This window comes from Leishmania donovani, chromosome 13 (assembly GCF_000227135.1).
Source record: "Leishmania donovani BPK282A1 complete genome, chromosome 13".
NCBI lineage: Eukaryota > Euglenozoa > Kinetoplastea > Trypanosomatida > Trypanosomatidae > Leishmania > Leishmania donovani.
In genome coordinates, this window is record NC_018240.1 from 28,206 (window position 1) to 53,227 (window position 25,022).

Genomic DNA, 25,022 nt, shown 5'->3' on the forward strand with positions numbered 1-25,022 from the left:
ACGTGTGTGTGTGTGTGTGTGTGTGTGTGTGTGTGTGTGTGTGTGTGTGTGTGTGTGTGGATGTGTCTGCACGCCTGCCCCCGTACACGCTGCGCGACTCTCCGCGTATAAGGCGGTAAAGAACAAATATGCAAACGTGTCTATGTGCGAGTGGGGAGAGCAGCGTGAGAAGACGCAGCAACCCCTACCAGCTTTTGTGCGGGCGGGCGCACGTGCATACGTGGGTTTACGTCCTTTGCTAGCCGTTATGCATCCACCCTCCCTCGTGTGGTCCCTCCCCTCCACCACCACCTCGGGCATCGCCCATGCACGCAGAGACAGACAGACAACTAGCTCCGTGCTTCCCATTTATATTTGTGAGAAGCCCTCTATCGTCTCCGTTATGCGTACGCTTGCCTTTCATTGATGAAGCATGCTAGATCACGCAGACACGGATGCAAACACGTGCATGTATGCGCGCGCATTGCGAAGAAATGCCCCACTCCTGCCTGTAGCCCGTTACCTCTCTGTTTTGCCGAGATAGGCAAGCAAACCACGTGCGCGCACGCACTTACTGCACCGACGTACATGATTTGCGTTAGTGGGAGCGAGTGCGTTCCTGGGTGAAGGAGGCAGGGAGGATGGGGGTGGCCGCGACGGAGGTAAGCTATGCGGACTTGAGAGAAATCAGAGGTACCAGGCAGACAAGGGGAAGAGGGAGAAGGCCGGCTGCGGCATTTCTCTCTCAACGGATCGGCAGAGGTCAAAAAGGATAGCAATGTAGATTGTTCACCGAAGCGCAACGGCCAACAATAGAGCAGCAGTGCGAGAACGGGGGAAGGGAGGGGGAGGCCCACGACTCATCTACTTCCCCCCCCCCTCATCTCCCCACTCCACCCCGCTCCAGTCCCTCACGGCTGGCCTTGCGCAGTAAAGCGAGTCTGCACGAAAAGAAGCACAAGAAACAAGAGAGGAGATTGAAAAGAGGGTCGCACGACGTCACTAGGAGAGCGACACACACAAGCATACATGCTGCTGAAGTGCAGGTGGCCTCGGCGGTTCGTGCAAGCTCTTTCTCTAGTCCGCGTCACTGCTTCCCACCCTGCCCCCCCCGCGTTGACGTCCGCTGCGATGCGCGTATCATATGCCGCGCGCTAAAGCACAGCGCAACCTTCATCTTCTTTACCCATCCGCAGCTTGGTGCTTGTTCACTTGCTTGAGGACTCGACCGTGCTGCGTGCGTTATCCTTCGTGTGTGGCGGGTCCTCCTGGCAAGCAGAAGGGCGGGTGAGAGGGGAACACACCTCCCGCAGAGCTCTCTCGAACTCCTTGTATGGAGAGTCGGCGGCGACGGCGGCGGATGAGCGGTGAGTGGGAGCTAAGGTTGGTGCCAGCGATCCTCTAATCGGCGACCGCGGCGGTGGAGCACGCGTGGGTGGGGAGGGCTGAGTGGGCAGTGGTGGTGGTGGCAGTGGGGACAAGGCAGCAGAGGCTGCATCTCTGTGCGTTGTGGACCCCATCGGCGACCTCGCGGGCGTCGGCAAGGGGGTTACGCCCGTGCTTAGCGTGCCACAAGCCGCCTGCCACGGTTTTCGGGTGTCTGTGGTATTCCTGGGAGAGGGGGTGGGGAGGGGGACTGCGATGGAGATGATCGTGGCACTGCGTCCAGCTGTGTGCGCGTGCTCGCCACGGCACCGCGACAATGATGATGCACCTTCCTTGTATGGCGACCGCCTCTTCGAGATGACGACGACCCCGTCTCCCGCCATCGCTTCGTTCCTGGTATCGGCCACGGCGGTAGGCGCGGGCGGCTCGTGCTCCAACGAGTTGCTCGTCGCCGACGAGCGGGTGATGGTGATGGCGGGCGTGCTGTCGGTGCTGTATTGGCGCGGACTGAGGGCTGATACGAGCTCTTGGGCTACCTTTCGGGTAAACAGCAGGACGTCTTCCTCGGTGCGCAGAGGTGGGGGGGAGGCCATGGCACGCTGGAGGCAGATCAGCAAGCTGTCGTGCCACCCAAGCAGCTCGAGAGCGACACAAAATGCAACTTCCTCGTAGATCGATTCCGAGTCCTCACCATAGCCGGAGGCGGTGCAGCGCAGAGCAGCGCGGTGAATTATCTCGCGTACTTGTGCAAGGAACTCCTTGAAGAATCTCTGCTCTTCTTGCCGCAGCATGGCGGCCCAGCAGATCATGGAGAGCATCAGCCGAGTCTGGGTAACGGAGCCGCCGATGGAGCGGCGTATGCTGCGCACCATGCACGTAGCCTCCCACTCCTTGTTCGCGCGCTTGGCTGCGGCCCAGACGTCGGTGAAGTCCTCAATGGACGCGACAGGGGAGCCGAACGGCGACTCGCCGCTACCTTCGCTGTTGCTGCTGCCGCTGCTAGCAAGTTCGTTCGCCTCTTTGAGTCTCGCGTATGCGCTGAAGAGATGATCCATCGACGCCGATGAGTCTTTTGCCAGTAGACCACCCCACTCACGTACAAACTCGGTAAACTCGCTAGTGGAGGTCGCCATGGCGGTGCCAGTGGGTGAGGAGAGAGCGATGGCGACTGTCGATGATTGATGATGCGCGCAAGATGGAGCGAGAAAGGACAAGTAATGGTGCTGAGGAAGGGAGTCGAGGTTGGTGGGGAACCACAACTAAGACGCGAGTGAGGGGTGAGGCACTGATGGCAATTAGGATGGCTACTCAAGCCGGTTCGCGCGTGGGGCGCACACGGATGAGCAGATGTGTGTGTGTGTGTGTGTGTGTGTGTGTGTGTAAACCGAGTTCTCTGCGTGTGTGTTCGGCCTCCTCCAAAGCACTGAAAGCGGTCCAGTTTTTATGGGTGGGTGCGTGTGGCAGTGGTAGAGGGGTGGGGGTGGAGGGAGGCGGCAGAAAGCAACGGCTGACCGAAGAAGAGGATAGGGCGAGACAAAGACGGATAGTGAGCAGGAGGAACGCGGCGCTCTTGGCATTCACGTTGCGCCTGAGCATGCAAAAAGGCACACGCGCCTGCGCAGCGGTGAAGCGAGCTGGCGCGTACAGGCTCGCACTGGTCATCATAACCCGTATTCCGAATGGTGTAGCGGTGTTCAGAGCGGGAGAAAGGAACGAGACGCAGCGCATTTCTCTATGCGTGTGTGTAGGTGTAGTGTTGCAGTGACTTGGCAGAAGAGAGTGCATCTGTGCGTGTGTTGGTCCATGGTCCGGTCGACGGCAGAGATGCTGAGCTTTCCCTCTTCTCGATGGAGGAGGATGAGGGAAGGCAACAGTGCGCAAAGAAAGGGAAGGTCAGAAGTAGGCAGGGCAAGGATAGGAAGCGCTCTGGGGAGGGCCATCGTCCATGGAAAGAACACACGACGCCCAGGCAACAATTTGAGTCAACCGCAGAAGAGACCGCGACAGGGGAGAGAGAGGTGGGGGAGCGACAACGCCACGCATACCCACAAACGCGCATACGTACGCTACAAAGCCAAACGCGTACACCGCCCCCGACCTCGAACCACAGCAAGGGCAGCGAGCCCACCAACAGGTGCACAAGCAACACTCCGGTCAGACAGACATTAAGGCTGTGAGGCAGCCTCGACCAAGGCGCGCTACTTGCTTGGTTGTGAGTCATCCTTCTCCTTCGACGCCGTTCCCTCACAGTGCGTGACGGTGGCAGGATTCCCAATGTCGATCTGCGCCGCGGCAGCAGCAGTGCTGATCCTCTTCAATCGCTCCACCTCCTCTACTGCCTTCATGTACGCCTGCGCCTCCGCTTGCCGACGCGTCTCCAGCTGCATCGACTGCTTATTCACGTACTTGCGCAGCGCAAAGATGTCCTTCTGGCGCCGCCAGCACCGCAGCACTCCATACAGGGAGCCGGCGGTGATAGAGAACCAAAAGACGATGTACATGGAGTGCACTACGGGGGTGAGGTGCACATAGGTGACCTCGTCCACCTCGCGGCGACGGGGCCACGCGCGACCGCGCACAATGCGCTGGTCGTCGCCCGAGAAGTCCTCGAGCATCTCCACGTAGTAGTGATGGGCACCGTGCTTCTCGGCACTCTCCTTGAGGTGGTCCGCACCCCACCGGCGGCGGTAGTAGGCCATGGCCATGTTCCACGGCCGCACCACCAGCCACGACAGGTCCGCCGCCACCGGGCCCTCGTTTTCTGAGCTTGGACCCCAAAAAAGAGACCCGCCTAAGAACTCCTCCTTCCGCAGAATGCCGCGGACTTGGGCAGGGGCGAAGCCCTCACCGATGTACTGTCTCAGCATCGTGCGGTGCTTTCCGGCGTCGATCGGCACCCAGCCGCGGTTCACCATCACAAACCTACCAGTGTCGGCGATCTCGAAGGGTGTCATGACAAGGAACCCGCCGCGGCTCTCGTCCTCGTTCGCGGCGCCCTTGTACGACGGGATAGAGCGCGGGCCGACTAGGCATGACCCTTCGTTGTCGAACGACCCATTGAGCTTCACTCGGCGGTACTCGCACTCGTTCACCGTCGCGTTCTCTGGCGGCAAGTCTGTCAGCGGGCTCTTCTCAACGTTCTTATGATTCTCGATCAGCTGCTTCTTCTGGCCCCTGCGGAAGATCTGCCATATGCCAGCGTTGAAGGACATCACGCTGGTGCACAGGAACATCACACTCATGTGATCGGGCCTCATTTTGCTATTCTGGTTGGTGGTGGGTGGTGGCTGAGTCGTATGGACGACGCTGCGGCGGCAGCTGCGGAGAGTCGAGCCCCGGCGAAAGGGAAAGACGAGATTACGAGGGGGCAGGTCGCGCGAACGACAGAGAGTGCGACCACAATAACCAGCGAGAACAGAAAAGGGTGTGCAGGCGTGGGTGAGTGAGGGCGTGTCCGCGAACAGTCTGTGAAGGATATGGGGAGCGAGGGAAAAGGGGGTGGGATGAAGACGTGTGTGGCTTTATGTGTGTTAACGTAGACAAAATGTGACGAGTGCGTGCGTGAGAGGAAGAGAAAGACGCCGCGAAGGCCCGAGACAAGCTGTCCAGTGAGCACCCTCTCACTCAGATGGCGAAAGGAGGAGGAGAGTGAAAGAGGCAGGGCAAGGTGAGCGACGAAGGGGAGAGAATCGAAGGGTGGAGGAATGGCAGGGGGCGGATGAGTATTCGTTCAAGAAGGCGTGTTGATATGCCGGTGGGGGTGCGTGCCAAGACACGGGTCACTTCCAGTGAGCCACAGCATAGAGTACCGCCACCCCACCCCCACACTCAGCGACATCCTCTCTTCCCTCGTCCCCTTTGTCGTACTCCTACCATGTGGGGAGAGGGCAAAGGAACCGTCGCGGAGGGCATTCAGGGGCGTCACCCGGGCAGGCATAGCCGCCAGTGCATAGAGACATGCACAGAGGAGTGGAGACGACAATAAGCGCTGTTTTGTCCGCAGGGGGGGGGGGTGGATGCATGTGCAGCTGTGCATCAGCCGCCTACACCCCCAGTAGGTGGTGAAGCAACCATATGAAAGAAGAGAGGAGCCGCAATGGGAATGTGCGGCGTGTGTTCAGCAAAGCGGGGCGGGCCGAGGGAAAAGGAAGGAGACGGGTGGCGGTGATAACGTGGCGGCCCACGGAACACAGTCCAAAGTGGCAGCAGCAGCAGCAGCAGCAGCGGGAAGAAGAGGGGGGACCGTCGGCAAGCCCCAGTTGCCCGTCTCCCACAGCACATGCACGTCGACCGAAAAGTCGATCAGAAGAGAACACGCGACACACGGTACAGGTGAAAAAGAAGAAGAAATGCACTCGACAGATCGAGCAGGCAGACAATGGGCCGCAGGGGCACATCACAGCCAACCAGCGCGCACACACACGATCGTGCGCAGCTGCCCTCTCTATCACACGGACGCTGCGCGGTGCGCCTGAGAATCACCGGACAACGAACGCAAATACGGCGACACCTCCATGTACAGCCGCTTCATCTCGAAAAAGTAGCTCCGAGACTCCTCCACAGCCTCCGCGTAGATGTCGCACTTCTTACGCAGACGCTGTAGCTCATCATAGAGCGCTAGCACCTGCGCGTTGCCGTCAGTCTTTTCAATAGCCTCGCGGCACGCTTCGGCTTCCAAGTTGTAGTGATTCTCGTCGAGTTGGGATTGCCGCCGTTGTGCCCGCTCCTCCTCTAGTTTACGCTGCAGCACCGCGTTCTCAGCCTTGAGCAGCTGGTTCTGGCACCGAAGCTCAGCGAACTCCTTCATCTCCGCCGCGGTGAGAGTGGGACTGCTGCTAACACTGCCGGCGTCGGCGGGGTCAGCAGTCGAAGCGACTGCAGAAGCAGAGGGCGCCTTTGATGAGGACGCGCTGCTCATCGTCGCTTGCTGACGGAGAGAATGAGGCCAGTTGATTTGATGTCTGTATGTGTCGGTGTCAGTGGGGGAGGGGGGGAACTGCCAAGCTTCCTTTGTAGGTGGGAGGAGGGAGAGGCACGTATGTGGAAAGATTGAAGCAGAGGGAGGTGAACACGTACAGAAGTAAGGGTAAGGAGAAAGAGACGGGCTGCGGCGACTTGTAGCTGGTGTTGCTCGGTGGTGCACGCCTTCACGCGCACACATCGCCTGCGAGGCGTGGCTTAGAATGCAGTCAGTGCGTTTCTGTGCTTCGCTTTTTTCCTCAAGGTGCGACGTAGACACACAGACGAAGAGACCGACAGAATAGGAGAGAAAGGACGCACACGTAGACGGTCGCACGCACTCAACGGTGGGGCGAGAGAGCGATGGGCAGTAAGAACAAGTGTAGGAGACACGCAGAAGAGAGAAGGATCCGCAGTACGCCGCCTCCTCGCATTGAAACACAGAAGAGGGGCGTAAAGACAAGACACGGGCACATGCGCAAACGAACGCCAGGAAAACGATTCGATTCCGCGCTCCATGGTGCATCGCCCAAAAGCACTTTGAAGTAGACGGAAAGATGGCGGAGATGGGGTGGAGAGAGTGCACACGGCTGATCCTCTCGCTTCTCCACTTCCTCAGCCAAGCCCCTCACGGAACCGGTTTCCTTCCAGTACACCCCCTCCCACTTCGACTGCGCATCGGATATCCTGCCTATCTACACGCCGTCGTGTGAGCCGCCGGACTGAAGACCGAGAGGGAGAGCGAATCGAAGACGCGCACGCGGGAACAACAAAAACGCACCGCACAAGGGCAGGGACAAAAAGTTTGCGCAGAGTTGTGCTGACGGGCTAACAGCACGGAAGCATAGAGAGAGAGATGCCGCGGGAGGGAAGAGGGGAGGGGGCTTTCGTGAGGGGCCACCCGCGAAGCACAGAATGCTGAGAGAGTGGGAGGGGGCACGGGGTCAAACCCTAAAGAGCCAAAGACGGTGAAAAGAGCACGGGAGAGGGAAGCGGAATAGAACGGGAGAGAAGCGATAACAATGAGCGACTGCACGGAAATGGACAGCGCGAGTAGTGACGGCGGTTTTGTTGGCGTTGGCGATCTTCTGTGACATGGGAGAGAAGGAACGGAGGAAACACGGAGAGAGAAGAGCGCGGGACGAAGGGGAGGCAGAGAAGAAGCACGTCACCCGAAAGGGCAGCGATAAACTGAATTTGTCGTACAACCGAGTCGATACAAGGAGAGATCATTGATCCTACTGCCTGCGTGTGTATGCGCCTTGGGTGTGGGGACAAGAGGTGCCTCCGTCATCACTAGCCGTGCGCAGAAACGCGCGGCGAAGGAGTACTACGGCCGCCGTGCAGGTAGGTGAGCGCATTTGGGCACAGAAGCGAGACGAGGCAGCATTCCAACCCGCGGGCTAATGCGGAGCTTGAAAGGCGAAACGTGTTCCCCTCCACGACGGACCGACGCGTCCTCGCGCCACCGATGCCGCTATGTCGCACCCGAGCTCCTCCTCCCTCCAAGCTTTCCTCGCCTCCCACGGCGGAGTGCGAACCTCGTGAATGGACTGTCACGCCGTCCTTGTTGTCTGAGTACTCCATGCCCGATAGAGGCAGCTCTGGGGTGCTGCACTGGCCCATGGCGGAGCGGCCGACGGCGGAGCGGCCGACGGCGGCGAGCAGTTCGTGCAGCACCCGTTGCTCCTCTGCCGACAGTGGTTCTAATCCGCAAGCAACGCTTTCGTATCGGTCATCCACGTCATCGGCTTTGCACGGCGCCCTGGTGAGGCTGCGAGGAACTAGCCGATTGTGTGCGCGCACCGTCACTGGGGTGTCAGCGGCTCTGCGGCGGATGCCAGCGCACACAAGGGGGGAGGGAAGGGGGGCCTCTACAGAGGCAGTGCAACAGCAGTAGCGTCACTTCGCAGCGGTAAAGGGAGAGTGCACAGCAAGACGCCACGGGAGGAGAGTGATGGGGAGAAACAAGTGCAGAGGGGGAGGATCAATAACGAATATCGCAACGACGTAGTCTGAACCAGTCTCGGTGACCGCACCTGTGACGCAGACCTCCTCTCACCCACTGAGTGCAGTCACCTCCTCCCTTCTCTCTTCCGTGCCTGTGTGCGCGCGGTGCATGGAAGCGGCGGCGATGGCGAAAGAGGCAGGCAGTAGCAGCGACACGCGGGAAAAGGCCAAAGAAAACAATTTCGGGAGACAAACTTGCTGATGGAGCTGATGTGGCCGTGAAGCGCACACGCAAGGGCGATAAGATGGGGAGAGTATGAGCAGCACCCTCACGCGAAGGAGAGGTCGGGGGAAGGGGGGGGGGGCAGAGCCGAGATAGGCAAGAGGATGCGTCTTCGTCGACGTCTCTCTCTCTGATGGTTTGCACACAAACGAGCACAGACCAACAGAGATGTGTGGCGGCTTAACACGGCACGCCTGTGCGTACCGAAAATATTTACATGTGCGTGTGTGAGTGAATTCATGACGGTCCGTCTTGTCGCCCTCGCTGTTGGGGGGGGGGGGGGGTGCAAAGAGGTGCAACGCGCGAAGTTCAAACGGCATAAAGAGGCAGAGAGACACGTGCGCCACCACTCCCGTCATGGCAGCAACCGCACCTGCAGCAGCAGCACTCGTACAGGGGCCAAGGGAGGTGAGAAGAGGCGTCGGCATGCACGCCTACACACATATACAAAGCACTTGGCTCACCGGCCAGCCAACCCCAACGCATTACATCGTGCGAGTCTGCCCGTCTAGACAGCGCCTCCTCCACCACGAGGCACCTCGCCGCACTTCCGCGCGCGTCAACCCGAAAAGATCGGCCAACAAAGAGAGAACGAACAACCGAGTGAGGGTGAGTTGAGGAAGGGGAGGAAGGAGCGCACGTGGGTGCGTCCGTGTATGAGGCGAGGAGGAGGCGAGGTTGACGCACGCAACGCGGCACACAACACCAAGCGAGAGAAGACAAACACACGAGAATACGCAAGGACACGGAAAGAATAAGGGACGCACTGGGCAAGGTGCTGGAGGAGAGGGAGGAGACAGCTGAGTGGTTGCGCACAAACTCACGTCCCAGCCCAGCAGCACGAACACAAAAACAAGAGGGCGATGGAGAAAAGAAGTCAGCATGGGAAAGTGCCATGCGTGGGTTTGTGCAGTGCGGAGGCCTAAGAAATAGGCAGACGGTCGGGGAGGCGGCGGCGGCCGTCACCGGTGCAGCTGCGACCCGGGGGGAGAGGGGAAAGAGGCAGCGTGAGAGGGGGATATGTGAAGCCGACGACTGTACATGGAAGAGAGAAAAATTGCGAGAGGCAAGACACAAACAACGATCTTAAACACACGACGACTCAAAACGGCAGAGAGTAGGGGTATGGTGAAGTGTGGTGGGTGAGTGCGAGCCATGCATGCAAGCAATAATAGTAACAGCGGCAGCGGAGGAGTTCGGGGAGGGGCGGAGCCAAGAAACGGAAAAAGTGGGCGATGGGCAGCCCAACTATACGAGTCTGTATGTATATGCGCACGCATGAACGTGAGATGTGTGTGGAAGAAAGTTGAACAGAGTACTGAGAGGGTGGCGAGAGGAGACACACGCGTGTGCATCCGTGCGGTGTGGTGGCGCTCCTCGACAGGGAGGGGTGGAGGGAGCGGGAGCAACACATGTTTGCGCACACACGCACCGACACGCATGGTTGAAGAGCCGTGTGCAGGGAGCACGCATTGCTGCAATAATAAGAAAACAACCGACGCGGTGAAGAAGAGGCCGGAGCAAAACAACGGGGCGAGGCGGCACAACAAAAACTCGGGCTGTCTCGACTCACTTGTCCAGACGTTCCATCGTGGCCCGACTGCTCAACGTGTCCGTCTCGTGTATCACGAGGCGTCGCAGCTGCATGTTCTGCTCATCCACGCGGTCCGCGTACGTCGTGACGAGCTCTAGGTGCTGCTGCATCGACTCCTTCAGATGGGCTGCCACGTTCAGTCGCGTCACCTTGACAGGGCAGCCGTAGCGCGAGTACGGGCAGACAACGCTGCCGCAGTCGTTATCGCACGCGGCGCTGGCCTCGTCGGCGCCTAGGGCACCGGCGTTCCAGCGACCTCCTGCCGCCGGTGCACGGTTCGACTGGGATCGGTTCGCAAACGGTGCACTGCTGGCCAACTGAGCCGATGACCTCGGAGATGAGTGCGCTCGAGTGAACGTGAGGGGGCCGGTGCCTTCGTCCGCAGCCACCAGGTCTACCTGTCCCCCCGCCGGCTCGGCAGCTACGTTGCGATTGTGCGAGGAAGATGTGCGCGATGACGCTGCTGTCTGGGCTGTAGCACTCTTCAGAATGCTCTGCTGCGCTCCGATGCTGGAGGAGGAGGAGGCCAGCGTCTGTGATGTCTCCATCGAAGCCGACGCGATGATATTCAGAGCAGTGCTGCGCGGTGTATGCATTGCACGACTGAGGTTGCGCGCGCAGCTCGCAACGTGTCCATCCAATCGCCTCTTGCGCACAAACTGCAGGCAGTGCGGGCACGCCACCTTCGCAACGTCGCAGTTCTGCTCATGCGCCGCGAGTAATTGACGACTCTGCACACAGCCGCAGTATCGACACTTCACCTTGGCCTCCGCGCACTCCTGCTGAGTGTGCCTGTCCATGAGCTGGCGTGGTACGGTGGCACCGCATGCGCCGCAGCGAATCGGGGCGCGGGCGCAGCGCCGGCTGTGGCTGACCGACTCGCTGCGCAGCATGCGCTCGTTGCAGTACTGGCAACGCATAGGTGACTCCTTGCACTCGGCCACATGCGTGTCTAGCTCCTGTTTGTCCACATCCTGCCTACAGTGGGGGCAGGCTGCCAGCTGGCGCTTGCACACGTGTCGGTCGCCAATGAAGATCGGCTGACCGCACGTCTTACACGGGATCGGCTTCACACCGTTGTGCGGGTTTGCAGGCCCCTTCAGCTCCTTGATGCGGTCTGCGTAGCGGAGGGTGTTGAGGGTGTCCTCGCAGTGGCTCTGGCACGGCGATATCGCCGCGATCACACACGTCTTGCAGCGGCCAACGAAGCTCTCGCGAAGAATCTGCGTCAGTTTCGAGCCGCGGAACGGGATGTGCCGCTTGCGCATCGACATGGCACGTATGCACTCCTTCAACGCCAGCAGCGATTTGTTGATCTCGGCGCCTTCGCGGCGCGTCTTGGCATCCGTCTCCGCCGTGTCGGACGCCCGCTCGCTGCCGGCGAGGTCTACGAAGGTGATGCGGCCTAGTTGCGACTCACTGTTGTTGTCCGCTAGCTTCAGCTTGATCTCTAGAACGGCGTGCGACCGTGAGCTGCGGTCGTTTGCGTGCGTTGTGCCGATCGCCCTCAACTGCTGCCCTCTCATCATCAATGCATTGACGTCGTCAACAGAGCTGACGATCTGCTCAGTGATGCCGACAATATGCACATTCTGGTACTCGTCCTGCAGCATCTTCACCTCCGCTCGATCGTTGAGCAGGTCGTAGAGCTTCGCCCCGTACGCCTCATAGAAGCTCGCCGTCATGGTGCTGTGCTCCGTCATGGTGAGAAGCTCCGTCACGGCTAAGCTGTAAAGGCCGGGACGCTCTCCTGTGCCGAGCATCGTGTGAGTCTTGCCGCTGCCCGTCTGCCCAAAGGCAAAGATGACAGCGCCACCGCCTTCCCGCACATTCTGGAGGAGGGGTCGACAGCAGCCGCGGTAGACCTCCTCGTTAGTGCACGCTTCACCAAAGACGTGATCGTAGCTAAAGCTGCTTGGCTCAATGATGGGTGTGAGGTCGAGCTTCGTGCGCGGCTCGTACACTGTGACGGAAGGGCCACCATTCTCACCGCAGCGCACCACGTCATTCTCGTCATCCTCGCGGCCCGGGATGCGGGGTCGCTTCCGCACCGCTACGACAATGGATGGGCTGGCGCCAGGGCCGCCCGGCGACACGCCGCAGGTGCGATCTGACTGGCGGCTCTGCGACTCGCTGCCGGGGCTGTCCTCTCGCATCCCCACTGAACAGTGGCGCCGAATGGGCAGCACAAGTACGCGCGTGTCCTATATATTTATGTATCTATGTGTGCACCGTACTACGGAGCAAGAAGGCAAGGGCGAAGAGCTAGGGGGAGGGGTATGAGGGAGCGGAGGCCGAGGTGTCGTGTAGGATGGCGTCGTGCAGGTGCCGAGAGATTCGGAAAGCGGCAAAGAAAGACGAGAAAGAGAGATGCCGAAGAGAGGCGGGTGGGCGGAGCAGGAGGGCGCACCGAATGGGCGTCGCGTGCACACACCAAGGTGAAGCATGAAAGGTTTCGGTGGGTAGACTGCTGTAGAGAGGGGGAGGCAGAGGAGCAGAGCCAAACGTGGTGGTCCGCTGCGCAACCCCACCCCACCCCGAGCGATCGATCCTCGAACCGCTGAACAGAGAACGTTATTCGCCAACAAGATGGAGATTTGGAAGCGGACGCGGTGCGCGCAGACGCATACATGTATGTTGGCGCTGTGCGCTTCGCCTCCCTCGCTCAGGCGTGCTGGATGCAGCACGCCTGAGCGAGGGATGGTTCGCATCTTCCAAGGCATCGGCAATCCGCACGGACACCCACGAGCAGTCCCGCAGTGCTGCGGACGTTCCAATGCTGCTACCCTTGAAGCTTAACTGAACTGTAAGAAAATGCCATGTGCGCACACATTGTGTGTGTTTATCCGTCTCGAGGCTGCGGCAAGGTGACGGGAGACGAGCAGCGCGGACACACGAACACGCACACAGTCCAGACATACCAGAGTGCGCCCAAACGACAGAAGGAGATACAACGTCCCCCCCGCGCCGCATCCGAGCAGGCGCGCGAGGTTCGGCTCAACGGATCACAAGATCAGAGGCAAGTAAGTGGAGAATGGTTAGTTGTGAGGTGAGATAGGGGGCGACTGATGTACCATAGTGCACCGCAGCTATCCCTGTGCACATGCATGCGTAGACAGCGAGCGACGCGAGTGTGCTGCACGGCCCTCGCTGATCCCACATTGCCCATACCGACCTCCTCCAACTCTCTCCTCACAGCCCATCTTTCGGCAACAGCGTCACCGACACGCGCATACACATGCAAGCACACGAATGCTGCGCATGTAAGCGTGTCGCTGCTCACTCGTCCTTGATGGTGTTCTTCGGCTTGGGACTCATCGGCACCATGAAGTTGTCGCTCAGCGCCCACCGGCGACGCGACCAGAAGGGTCGCCGCACATCTTTCTTTATGGCATCGGAGACAAAGGCAGCGGGGTCGTACGTGGCAAACATCGTGTTTGGCTCCAGCACCTCGCCAGCGTGCCTGTTCGCTAAGTTGACCGGCGTGCGGCCGCTCTCCTGTGCGAAGCGCTCCTCGATAACGCGCGCGATCATGTCACCTGCCACGGGTCGCGGTGGGCGGCCAAACTCGTCCACGTCCTCGAGGAACAGCGGAATCTCTGGGTCCCAGCTGCGCTGCTCTGGCGTGCCTGGAATACGTGGCAGAAGCTCCTCCTCTTCGAAGCGCTCCACTATCGCCGCGGATCGGATGAGCTGCACCAACAGGTGGTCCTGGTGATGCTTGAGGGCGAACCGCTTGCCGCTAATGCTCGACGGGGTGCCATCAGCGTACTCGAAGTCCGCAATTTCGCGTGACGGGCCGTACTTGCCGTAGCGGTCGCCGTGGCCGTGGTGCAGCATCCACTCAATATGCGTCTTACGAAAACGCGGCCTCTCCAAGGGAAACGGCGAGCGGGCCGACGGGTAGGCCGGCGCCGCCTCCGGGGCGGCCCAGGGAGCGTTGCGCGCGCCCGTGTACGACGAGCGGTACTCCGAGTACCGGCGAGCCAACGCGTGCAGCGTAGCCGCTGGTGGGCACACGCCGCACCAGTCACGACGACGCATGTGTGTACGTGCCTGTGTGTAATGCGCTTTTCTTTTTCAGCGAATAATGCTGATCGCGAGGAAGAGCGTAGGCAGCGCGCAAAACGCAGAAGAGTGAGGGGGTGGCGGATGGACAGACGGATAGGCGGTGGAAGGGGTGGTCAGATAATGATTGCATGGGAACAGACGCACGCCCACGTCGTACAGAGAGAGCGACAAGATGTGTGCGTGTGGGAAGGGTGGCGGGTTGGCGGGGAGAGAGCATTCATGGGCAAAGGCCCATATCGTATGCAGACCGTGTAGGTGCACATGTGTGCGCGATGGCACGTGGCAGTGCATGACAGATACACGCGCAAGCATCACTCACCACATAGCACGGAAGGAAAGACGAAAAGAGAAACGACGACGCTGAGCACAAACAGCCGCGCACATCCGAGTTGGCGCGCGTGCGCCTGTGCTGATCTCGTCTCCTTTTCGCTTGTCGTTTTGTTAGCAACAGTGAGGGGGACGTGTGAGTAGCGGAGAGGACGAGAGAGGGATGCGCAGTCGTGCATATGTGGTAAAGTTGTAGGTGTGCGTGGGGTGCCCACGTATCCCCCTCGGCCACGATTGCCGTTCCCGCGCCCTCCCCCGGCCCTCCCTCGGAGTGTTCTCTTATTCTATATCCAAAGCTCTGTGAATTACTGGGAAAGCCGCATCATCCGTCAGCAGCTGCCCGCGCTTGTACGAGTACAGAGGCCCATGCGAATCGCGCGACGCCCACGAGTTGCGCTTGCCATCAAATACGCACCGGTCTGGTATGAGAGACAAGGCGTAGCTGGTTGCGTGTGCGACAGGCCCTGCGGCGACGGTGCCGGTGGCGTTCTGCGCGGCACCGTAGAGGTTCGCCTGCGTCCCCATGAGAAGGTAGTTGTTGAAGAATAGCACCGCACCAGGGTTTAGAGGAGGAAGCGCCACAACAGGCAGGTGGCTCACCTCTGGCAGCGCTCGCACCATCGAGCCAACGTCGAAGATGCCGCCAGGCTGAAAGCGGTCGAGTTCCTTTCCGTCCAGTGAGATGCGCCACACAATGTGGTGAGAGCCTGGCATAACCATCGTGGCGGCATCCAAGTGCGCCGAGTTTGGCCGTTCCAACCCCAGCTGCGCCGACAGCGCATGTGGATGGGCAAAGTTGGTGGCGACACCGGCAAAGCCCATCGGAGTCGCGTTGCTCAGTGACGTCGCCTCGGTGGCGCTGTCGGAATACACACGCAGTACCACCTCGCCAGCCAAGTACCCCGCAGCCTCCCCAACGAGTTGGCCCACCGCCCCTTCCGCGGACACCGCGAGCGCCTTCAGCTCAGGAGATGTGCGCCACAGCCAGCACCACGTGCGTGGCCAGTCTTGCATGAAGGTCATCGCGTCGTTGATGTAATGATCGCGGCGAAACCCCGTCTCCAAGAGCCCGCTGTCTCGGCTGTGCTGCAAGCTGCGCTGGAAGTCCTCGTAGGTGTACTTGGACTGCAGCTCCTGGATGCGCTCCTCGGTCATGTTGCCCGCCATCTCCTCCTCCGCGGTCACGTACCCGCCAACGCGCCTGTGGGCATTGTAGCGCTCGCGGGCCTTGGTGAGACGGCGGTATACCCTGTCGACGGCGCGTCGACTCCTTAACATGATGTGAATCTTCCTCGCCCGCGTCCCAGCGTGGCGATCGCGTACGGCAGCCTCGTCCTCTTTCTGCCGGCCCGGCCGCAGCGGCGCGTTGCCGAAGCCCAACGACGTGGAGGAGGCCAGCGGCGGCGTGGCGGGGTGAAGGGGCTTGGCGCCCGTATCGGCAGCACCGCCAGGGGTTTTCAGGGGCTTCAGCTTCGAGTTGGGGGCTACTGTCGCGCCCAGACGGTGTTGCGCGTCGAGGCCGGGAAAGATGTTGTCACCCCGCTGCCGCACCGCCATGTTGCACATCGTCGTCAGCTGGTGGGCAAGCGATGCAGGAAGAAAGTTTTCTGCCACCAAGAAACCGTAGTGGCGGTAGGCGCGCACCGAGACTGGGGCGAAGACCTCGCGAAAACCCTGCACCACACACCCTTTCGGGATCATGGCAGTGCGACTGTGTGCGTGTATTCGCGTGCGTTCGTAGGTGCACGTCCTACAGAGAGCGCTGCAAGGGCATAAAAAAAAGAAAGAATAGCAAGGTGGGATGATGAGGGGTTGCAGGCGGCTGGGAGGGACATGAGAAGGGCGTAGATGCACGTGACGTTAGACGCGGACAATACGCACTTCATAGGGTGGAAGGGCGCATGTCTGTACATTCGGCGCCCACAGCAGCAGTGAACGCCTGTGGCAGACTCACACACACGCATACGCAGGCGTTTGCTCGAGCATGAAGGCACCATCGTTGTGATGGTGGAGGGAGGAAAGGTGGGATACCAAGAACAGAAAGAAAGCGTCCATCTGGGCGTGTGCATGTGTGTGTGTGTGTATGTATGTGGGTGTGGGTGTGTGCACATTCCGCATTGCCCTCTCCCTTTATCCCCACCAGCCACATCGTGGTCTCTGCTCGCTCTGCCATTATGGCTGAACGTCGAAGGGCGCGGTGTCGCCACATCGCCTCGTTTTTCTTCGGCGCGTCTTGCGAATGATGCGGCGAGAAAGCTTTGGATAAGCTTGAACCATATACACAGAGAGAGAAAGGGGGACAGACACACGCACACACGCACACACGCTCGTTGTATCTGCATCATCGTGCCTGCGTGCCTGCGTGTGTTTACGACACGACATACAAAGAATCGAAACAATGAGCGAAGCGGGAGACTAAAAAGATGCGTGAAGAGAAGAGGGAAGAGGCGCCAGTGTATGCAAGCAGATGGGCGAGCGAGAGAGAGAGAGAGACGGGCCGATGAGGGTGGGGTGCAACAATAACAGCACAGAGGCACATCCATACACGCACCCGCATCACGAGTCAGGAAGAGGAAGGAAATGGCGAGAAAAGAAGATCGGTGCTTTATGGCAGACCCCTTCCGCACCTTTCTGGGTAGATACTTGGGCGCACGTGGGAGGAGAGGGGAGAGGCAAGTGCAGGTGCGCAAGCACCAGACCCCTCTCTTCTCTTCCCACGTGTGTGCGACATGGTCGTTGTCGTCTATCGTATCCGCCAACGCGCACACTCACACCATGAATGCATGTCTCTCTCTCCCTCCTCCCATCACTCTATCGCCTTGATATCAAATGCCGGTGTTGCCCATCCTCTCCCCCTTTCTACTCCTCCTCGTTTCTCGGTGTCGTCCTTTTCTGGTGCGTGCGTGTGTCTAAGTTGTGAGTCCCCCTTCGTCACGTGTGTCTATGTGTGGTTAGCGCATCCGTCCAACAGGGGGAGGGGGTGGGTGGGTTGTGCATGGATGTGCATAGAAAGGCGGTAAGGCGGCTCCTGATGTACGTTTCTCTCTGGCTTGGGCGATGCGTGGTGTGTATTGTGTGTGTGTGTGTGTGTGTGTGTGATAGAGATGGCGGGGGGGGGGCAGTATGGTGAAGGGCAGCATCGGCCTATACATGTCAAACAAACAAAAGGTATACTGAGAGGAAGCAATAATAAGAGCACCGAGTGGAAGCCAGCTGGGGGATGGGGAACGGAGTGGGGAGGGAAGACGGATGGACCGAGACAGGTGGACTCTCCTGCAATGCGTGGTATGCGTGTTTGTGTGTGTTTGGGGGGAGAGGGGGAGGGGTATGGGTGCAGCAGGGGCAGTGTAGGAAGCTGAGGGAGGGGGAGGGAAGGGAAGGAAGGGGCGACATGACACACACACACACACACGCACATACGGGCAGAGTTGGCATGCAAGGATATGAACCACCACAACAACAAAAACGAAACAACGACAAGGCGAGAAGACAATAACGCAAGACAAACATTTTTCCTTTCTTTTCCGTCCATGCACCGTTATACACTCGCTCGGCCTCTTTGCCTGCATGCATGGATGCGTGCGTGTGTCGGCGTGTGTCTTCTACACATGATGCTGTACATCGAATAGGGGGGAGATAGAGAGAGCACTAATATACACGAGCGTGCAACGTTAAACAAGAAAAGAGTCGTGCGCCGGTTGGTCCATGTTACAGGAGAGAGCGAGTAGGCGGAGAGGAAGGGGGAAGGGTATCGTTGGCGTGCAAGGAGCAGCGCCGACCGCGCGCCCCTTCGCCCTTCGTCGTGATCGAAGCGCGGTTGCCCCTTGCGCGGCCCCCTCCCTCCCTCCCACCCCGTTGCACGTGTCTTCTTACTGGACCGCCGCCGGGGCACCCTGCTGTTGCTGCTGGAGCACTTGCTGGTAGTAGTCGTACTTGGCAGAGGTGCTATTCCGCTTCAACACGTCCATGACGGGGCCCATGCACATCTCGAAATGCCGGCGGTTCAGCTTCGCCGTCGTGACGTCCGTGACGGCCACGATGTCCGCAACAGTGCGGTGCTCGTTGAGGAACTCCAGCTCGCCGATGTGGTCACCGCTGTGGAACTCGCAAACTTTCGTCTTGTTGCCGGCCGCATCGCGACCGATTACCTCCACGGTGCCTTCGATAATGATGTAAAGCCACTCGCCCTCCTCGTCGTAGTGGATGATGTAGTCGCCGGCAGCGAACTCGTCGCTCGTGAGGGCGTCTGCGATCTGCATGCGCTCGTAGGCGTCGAGGCTCTGCAGGAATGGAACCTTGGCCAGCATCGACATGTACGTTTCACGGCGGCGGATGCAGGAGCCCATGACGAGGTTGCGGTACGTTTCGCGGTCCAGCACCCACGCCACCAGCGCCTCCGTGGACACCTTCACGGTTGCAACGGCAGGCGTGTCGTACAGCAGCTCCAGCTCGCCCACCGCCGTGCCCTCCGTCTTGACGAACACTTTTTGGCCCTCTTTTATAATATCTGCCTCACCGCTCTGAATAACGTAGAGCTTGTCGCAGTGGGTCTGGCCGAACTCGATGATGCACTCGTCCTTCACGAACTCCTCGCGGTACATCGCTCCCGCCACAGTTAGGATGTCCTTGCTGCCGAGGAAGCCGAAGAGCACGTTGTGGCTCAGCAGCTCGCAAATCATATCCGTGTCTTCCTGCGACTTTTCATGCACCGGGGGCACGTAGTTCTTGGCTGCCTCAGGGTCAATGCCCTCGACCCGTACTGTCTGGCGACGAGCCCGGCCGGCGCCGAGCGACGTCAGGTCCGCCGTGGCCTGGGTCGGCACCCACTCCAGGTTCTCGCCGAAGGCGGCGCCCGAATTTGCGTTCTCATCCTGCTCGGCGTCCCACATGTTGCGGGTGTTCTCCTCGCACTGCTTCGCAATCTTGTTGCGAAGATCAAAGTCTATGCGGGTGTCGCTCACCTCGATGAGGCACATGCGGCGGTTCACCTGCGCCAGGGAGAGCAGCTTACGCCCCGCGTAGTTCGAGATGGGGTTGTTGCTGAGGTTGAGCGAGTTGGCGGTGGGGTGCACCTTGAACACTTCCACGATGCGGTCAATCACGGCATTGCCCTTGACAGCTTCCTCGCTGAAGTCTGAGTTGTACAGCTTCTGGTCCATGGCGTTGAGGCAGCGGAAGCAGCTCAGATGCCCAATGACGTCCAGCACTGCCAGCAGGCCGCGGTTGCCGATGTAGTTGTTGCTGAGGTCGATCTCAAGGATGCTGTCGAAGGTTTCGTGGCTCTGAAAGAACTCCACCAGCTTCGGATTGGGTGTCTTGACGCCCTCCTGGTTGCACGCCTGCAGGAAGAGCGAGATGGGGGTGTCTTCCGCGGACATCACGCCTGTGTATAGAGGGAAGGTGAGAAGAAGAGTGGAAAAGGCGGAGTGGCGCCCTGGGCAAGAGACGGAGGAGGTGAGAGATCGAACGACGGAGGGCTGTGGCGCGGAACAGCGGACGAGGGGAGGGGGGAGAAGGTCGGGCTGTGTGTGTGTGTATAGGCGTGCGTATAAGCATGTGCGTATGTATATCTGCGTGCACACAAGAGGACACGGGGACAACACCAGCACACCCGCACACGTACGTGCGCAGCAGAGAGCCAAGAAAGCCAACGAAGACGGCGAACCACAAGAGAGGAGAGAGAACAACAAAACGAAGGAAAGCGCGCACACGCACGAGAGCCAAAGTTCGAAGGGAGGGAGGGGAGGGGAGCAAAAAAGGGAAAAATGTGCCGCGACACTGACGGGGATGTGCAGGTGCGTGTATGTGTGTGTGTGTGTGTGTGTGCGAGAGAGAGACAGACAGAGAGTCAGCGAGGGCCAGAGATACGCACGCGTTGGAAGCACATGTGACAGCAAGAGAGAGAGAGAGTCACTCAGGCACACCCACTCACGACAGCAGAGACTGGCGCACGGGCCAGCGTCGACACGCATCAAGTATATGGGTGCATTTGTGGGTGTCATCGAACATGCCGTTCCTTCCAAGGCCGCAGTTGCCGCATTACACGATTTCATCTTTCTCACGAGTGGCTTGATAGAGAGACGTATAGATGTGCGCGCGTCTACGCGCGTGTATCGGTCGGTGGCCGTGCTGTGCTTTGGAAAAGCAAGAGACGGTCGGTGGTCGGTGGTTGGTGAAGAGCCTTCCACGGAAACGCGATGGTGGGCCATGCGAGAGACATGGAGAAGGGAAAGAAAAGGCACGCGGTGAGCTGCGAGGGACGACGCACACACACACACAGGCAGCACTCATACACACGCACTCTCTTGCGGATCTTGCGGTCACTCACCATCCATGCTGCACTCGCCTCTTTCACCTCTCTGCACCTCCATGAATACTGTTCAGTGGTGGAAGTACGGCGTGTCGTACGCATAGGCGCCTCGCCCATCCTTTACGAGCCAGCGCTTGTCGAACATCACACACGAGCGCGGCTTCTTTGTGTGAAGCTCTGCTGCTGCCTCAAGGAGCGTGGCCTCCAGAACCAGCGTGGCCGTGTAGCGCGCGCCAGATGTCGAGCTGCCACCATTCCCAGCGCTGCCTCCGGCCGAGGAAGAGGACAGCTTGCTGCCGCTGCTCGCCTGCGAGTCTTTCAGCGAAGTGGAGGTGCTGCCGCGCTCGCGACGTTGCCCTCTCTTTGCAGAGGTCGGAGAGGTTGGTGGTGAGGTGCTGTCGTCATCGTCGCTGTAGCGCGCCGACGCGGCGCTGGCAGCAGCGGGCTGATAGAAGGCGAACTCGCTCTGCAGCAGCAGCGTTTCCATGTCATCTGTGTGGATTGGTATGTCCATCAGCGCGCGGAGCTCCGCCAGGGTGAAGCGCAGCTCCGGCTGCGCGGCCCGTGACGCACGCCGGTGTAACGGAGCAACCTCGGCTAGAGACCGCAGCAGCGCGCGTCGCCAGTAGGAGAGCAGCAACGACTGCCCGTGGGGCGAGAAGGGTCGACTGATGGCTCCGCCAGACTGCCCACAGAAGCCGCACCCGCACAGACGTTGCCGCTGCCGAGTCATCCAGTACGCCACATCCAGCAGGAAAGTAGCCACACGTGTGCGTTGAAACATGGGCAGCGTGACAATGCACGAGAGCGTGTGATCGGGGTGGTGCTTCAGCCTGCTGAAGTACCCCATCACCGCGTCGCCGTCCCAGTCCTCCGCGTCGAAGTCGCTCGAAGCCTGGCGAAACCCCTCTCTCGAAAGCGCGACCAGGTTGTCCACTCCACACTGCTCGGCGGACGTGCAGGACGGCAGTGCGGCTGGTATGTACGGCAGAGAGGCGCGGGGAATCGTCACCACCACATACTCGTACAGGTCGACGTCGTTCGACAGCACCTTGCTCTCGATGAGCTGTTTGCCCAGGAGGGAGAGGCAGCGGCCATAGTGGAGGTCCTTGGCGCCGTCCACGAGGAACGCCTTGTACCCGGCGTCCCCGTCATGGTAGATGAGTCGGCCAGGCGGGGTGCGCAGGCGGCAGTACTCGCCGGCCAGGTGTACGTAGTACTGCTCCCGCGTGAAGAAGGGCGAGAGACAGCGGTGGCACACGTAGACGGAGTGGCAGACGTCGTCCTCGGGGAGGGCCAGGTACTGTAGAGCGCTGTAGGGTGCAGGAAACCAAGGTTGGAAGGCGTAGCACAGATACACCACCTCGCACACGGCCGTGTCACGCTCCATCGCGGTCACCCACTCCTCCGGGGCTTCGCGGTGCTGTCCAGGCAGGTGCGAGACGGCGGGCACTGACGCTGCTCCTTCGTCATCGCGCGGTTCCGACACCGTCGCGGGCGGCTCAGGTGGCGAAGAGCCAGCGGACGCCATGGCAGCGGTGTTGTTGGCGAGGAAGACGTCCGCAGACAGCGGGGCGAGAGCGAAGGCATCATACCAGCCATCGTAGCGGTAGTGGTAGCCGCCGTTTGAGACAAAGCTGCCGCCGGCGGCGCGCAGCTCGTTGCAGCTGTGTATGGTGCCGCTCCCAATAGTGCTGAGTGGGGCCCCGCTCCACGACGGTGCAGCCGCCTTGCGCCGCTGCCGCGCCAGCTCCGCGCCAAACTCGATGTGGGTGCAGTGAACGTAATACAAGCGCCGCCATGGCTCCTCGGCGTGGGGGCGCACCCCCACCACCACTCCTGTCACGGTGAATCCGTTGCTGTGGATGTCATCCGAGCTGTTCGTGGCATGCGTGGATGTGCAGTCGGCGAGAAGGAGACGACACCGCTGGCCGACCTCCATCGTGAAGGCCCCACCCCTGCGCTGCAGGGGTGGTCAGAGACGCAGATCCCGCATGAGCGATGAGAGGCGTGAAAGAAGGAAGGGTTTGAGAGAGGCAGCAGGCGAGGTGCAAGCATGAGACAAGAGATAAGAAAAAAGGAAGCACTCCAGTGAGTTTCTGCGTCCCTCTCTCTTCTCTAGACATGACACACCTGCACGCACACGCCCACAGACATGTCGGCCGCCATCGTGCGGAGCAAGCAGCGGCGTGGCCATCCGCCAGCATCCTCTTCCATTCCCTTTGTATCTTCAAAAGATCAACGCGAGAAAGGCGGACGCGGTGCCGGTGGCGCCTTCATACACGGCTCCCTACCGCCTCAGCGGCGGTTAGCGCAGTTCACCATACTGTCGCTGGTTTGTGAGAATGCATGTCCTCTGCAAGCAGTTCAGCATCGTGCCACGGCAGCCCGTGGAGTCTCTATGGTGGAAATCAGATCTATCAACACTGACCATCTACCCCAGCGCGGCTCCCTCGAGCGCTTCCCTTCCGGTGCGTGCTCGAGAGGAGGTGGGAAGAAAGGGAAGACGGAGAAGACGGGGAGGGTGGCGCGGGGTTGCAGTCGCCACTACTTCACCTCCTGCACCGCGCAGGCATAGTTACTGGGAGGTGGGGTCTCCGAGCCAGCGTCACCGTAGATGGCGCTGCACCTGCCCAACAGTGCGCGGGCGAGCTTTGTGTGGCCGAGCTCTGCTGCCATAACGCCTTTGAGCACCAGCGTGCGGGCACACAGTGGATCTGTGGGGCCAACGTACCTCCGTCGCGTGGCTGCCACTGTATCTAGCAGCTTCAGTGCCTCGACGGATCGACCCTCCAGCAGTCGGTACACCTGCGCCACGTGTTCCATTGTCAAAGCCAGCTTCAGCTCCTCAGTACCGTCACCGCACTCGCCGCCGCCGCCTCCACGAAGCGTGCGTTGAGCAGCGTTCTTGTCGCTGCGGCGGCGCAGCGCGTGAAGATGCACGCGAATCGCCATGGAGCGCTGCCACGCTTGCAGCGCAGCGATGTAGTCGGCCGCCTCGTAGTGGCAGACGCCGATGGTGTGCAGGACGTCGGCGAGAAGACCACGGGGCGGCCCGAGCGTGTGCGCGAGCCGGTCCTGTGCGTCCAGCAGCAGCGCCATCGCGCTCGCAAGCAGCGTCTCTGGCGTACCTGAAGTAGCTGCAGTAGAGGATGGAGGTATCAACGAATGTGTCAGACGTGCATCAGCGCCGCACAGGTCAGCCGGTGGCGCGACCCACAGTTCACCGTCGCCGCGACGGGCTGGCGAGGATGGGGTGCGCCGAAGCTGTTCAAGGCGAAGCACAGCACGGTTGTACGCGACACCAGCCAGTCCCTCGTCCAGCTCACTACAGCACGCGCACTCCACTTCTGCAGATGTGCCAGCAGATGAAAGCCTCGTGTGCGTGCTGGTCAGGCGCTCCCTCCAGTACCCGTCGCACGTCACAAGCAGTCTCTCCGCCTCGGCGTAGTCGTGCACAGCCATGTAGATGCTCGATAGGAGCAGGAGGGTGTTGCCGAAGAGTCGGTGGCGCTGACGCTGTTGAGCTTGTGAGCCTTCGCAGCCGACCGAGACGCTATCAGCGGCCTCTTCGTGATGGACGCCTCCATGGCGATGGTTGGTGTGGTCGCTGATGTCGCTGTGCGGACTATGTGACAGTGAAAGGAGAGCCTCTTCCGCCGCGCCGCGTGCGTGGTGAAGGTCACCGAGGCGGTAGAGCCGCGTGGCGTCGGCGTAGAGCGCTGTCGCTAGGGAAAGACTCATAGTGCGCCTCTCACCGCAAACCTGCAAGGTCGATCCTCTAGCCCTCTTCATGACCGAGAGTGCACACATCAGCGATGACAGCGAAGTAAGGGATGGGGCAGGGAGAAGAGGAAAGGCAAAATTAAGATGCGGCCCGGAAGATGATGGCGGTGGAGAGAATGTGAGAGAGAAGGTGCTTGCTTTTTCTCATGCGCGTATCGGCGCCGTCCTCTGCTACCGCCCCTTCCCCAAGAGCGACGCTGAGGTGCACGCGTACAAGCACGCAGCGGGCACCCCTCTACAACGCAAGAGAGCGAGAGCGGCTGCGAGTGGGCATGGGGTCCGCCCTTTCAGTGCAAGTGGCTGTGAAGGAAGCGGGGTGGTAGAGAGCAGAGAGCCGCCGCGGCCCCTCCCCTGTCAAAGGCGCCGTTGCACCGGCA

The 25,022-nt window shown here is 60.3% G+C and overlaps 9 protein-coding genes across 9 annotated transcripts; all 9 read right to left on the reverse strand.

Annotated features, from left to right (window-relative positions):
- Positions 1 to 1,187: 1,187 nt before the first annotated feature.
- LDBPK_130100 (hypothetical protein, unknown function) lies at positions 1,188 to 2,498 on the reverse strand (the record flags this gene model as incomplete). Its single annotated transcript, XM_003859174.1, has 1 exon — positions 1,188 to 2,498. One exon carries the CDS (start codon positions 2,496 to 2,498, stop codon positions 1,188 to 1,190), a length of 1,311 nt encoding a protein of 436 aa, XP_003859222.1.
- A 1,065-nt stretch (positions 2,499 to 3,563) lies between these two features.
- On the reverse strand, positions 3,564 to 4,622 carry LDBPK_130110 (hypothetical protein, conserved; the record flags this gene model as incomplete). Its single annotated transcript, XM_003859175.1, has 1 exon — positions 3,564 to 4,622. The coding sequence occupies one exon, from the start codon at positions 4,620 to 4,622 to the stop codon at positions 3,564 to 3,566; it is 1,059 nt and encodes a 352-aa protein (XP_003859223.1).
- Positions 4,623 to 5,812: 1,190 nt separating this feature from the next.
- LDBPK_130120 (hypothetical protein, conserved) lies at positions 5,813 to 6,172 on the reverse strand (the record flags this gene model as incomplete). The annotated part of the gene is made up of 1 exon (XM_003859176.1): positions 5,813 to 6,172. One exon carries the CDS (start codon positions 6,170 to 6,172, stop codon positions 5,813 to 5,815), a length of 360 nt encoding a protein of 119 aa, XP_003859224.1.
- A 3,954-nt stretch (positions 6,173 to 10,126) lies between these two features.
- Positions 10,127 to 12,307, reverse strand: LDBPK_130130 (MCAK-like kinesin, putative; the record flags this gene model as incomplete). Its single annotated transcript, XM_003859177.1, has 1 exon — positions 10,127 to 12,307. One exon carries the CDS (start codon positions 12,305 to 12,307, stop codon positions 10,127 to 10,129), a length of 2,181 nt encoding a protein of 726 aa, XP_003859225.1.
- A 1,123-nt stretch (positions 12,308 to 13,430) lies between these two features.
- LDBPK_130140 (hypothetical protein, conserved) lies at positions 13,431 to 13,991 on the reverse strand (the record flags this gene model as incomplete). Its single annotated transcript, XM_003859178.1, has 1 exon — positions 13,431 to 13,991. One exon carries the CDS (start codon positions 13,989 to 13,991, stop codon positions 13,431 to 13,433), a length of 561 nt encoding a protein of 186 aa, XP_003859226.1.
- An 837-nt stretch (positions 13,992 to 14,828) lies between these two features.
- On the reverse strand, positions 14,829 to 16,250 carry LDBPK_130150 (hypothetical protein, conserved; the record flags this gene model as incomplete). Its single annotated transcript, XM_003859179.1, has 1 exon — positions 14,829 to 16,250. The coding sequence occupies one exon, from the start codon at positions 16,248 to 16,250 to the stop codon at positions 14,829 to 14,831; it is 1,422 nt and encodes a 473-aa protein (XP_003859227.1).
- Positions 16,251 to 18,418: 2,168 nt separating this feature from the next.
- Positions 18,419 to 19,927, reverse strand: LDBPK_130160 (protein kinase A regulatory subunit, putative; the record flags this gene model as incomplete). Its single annotated transcript, XM_003859180.1, has 1 exon — positions 18,419 to 19,927. One exon carries the CDS (start codon positions 19,925 to 19,927, stop codon positions 18,419 to 18,421), a length of 1,509 nt encoding a protein of 502 aa, XP_003859228.1.
- Positions 19,928 to 20,929: 1,002 nt separating this feature from the next.
- On the reverse strand, positions 20,930 to 22,801 carry LDBPK_130170 (MOZ/SAS family acetyltransferase, putative; the record flags this gene model as incomplete). The annotated part of the gene is made up of 1 exon (XM_003859181.1): positions 20,930 to 22,801. The coding sequence occupies one exon, from the start codon at positions 22,799 to 22,801 to the stop codon at positions 20,930 to 20,932; it is 1,872 nt and encodes a 623-aa protein (XP_003859229.1).
- A 605-nt stretch (positions 22,802 to 23,406) lies between these two features.
- On the reverse strand, positions 23,407 to 24,672 carry LDBPK_130180 (hypothetical protein, conserved; the record flags this gene model as incomplete). Its single annotated transcript, XM_003859182.1, has 1 exon — positions 23,407 to 24,672. One exon carries the CDS (start codon positions 24,670 to 24,672, stop codon positions 23,407 to 23,409), a length of 1,266 nt encoding a protein of 421 aa, XP_003859230.1.
- Between the last annotated feature and the right edge of the window lie 350 nt (positions 24,673 to 25,022).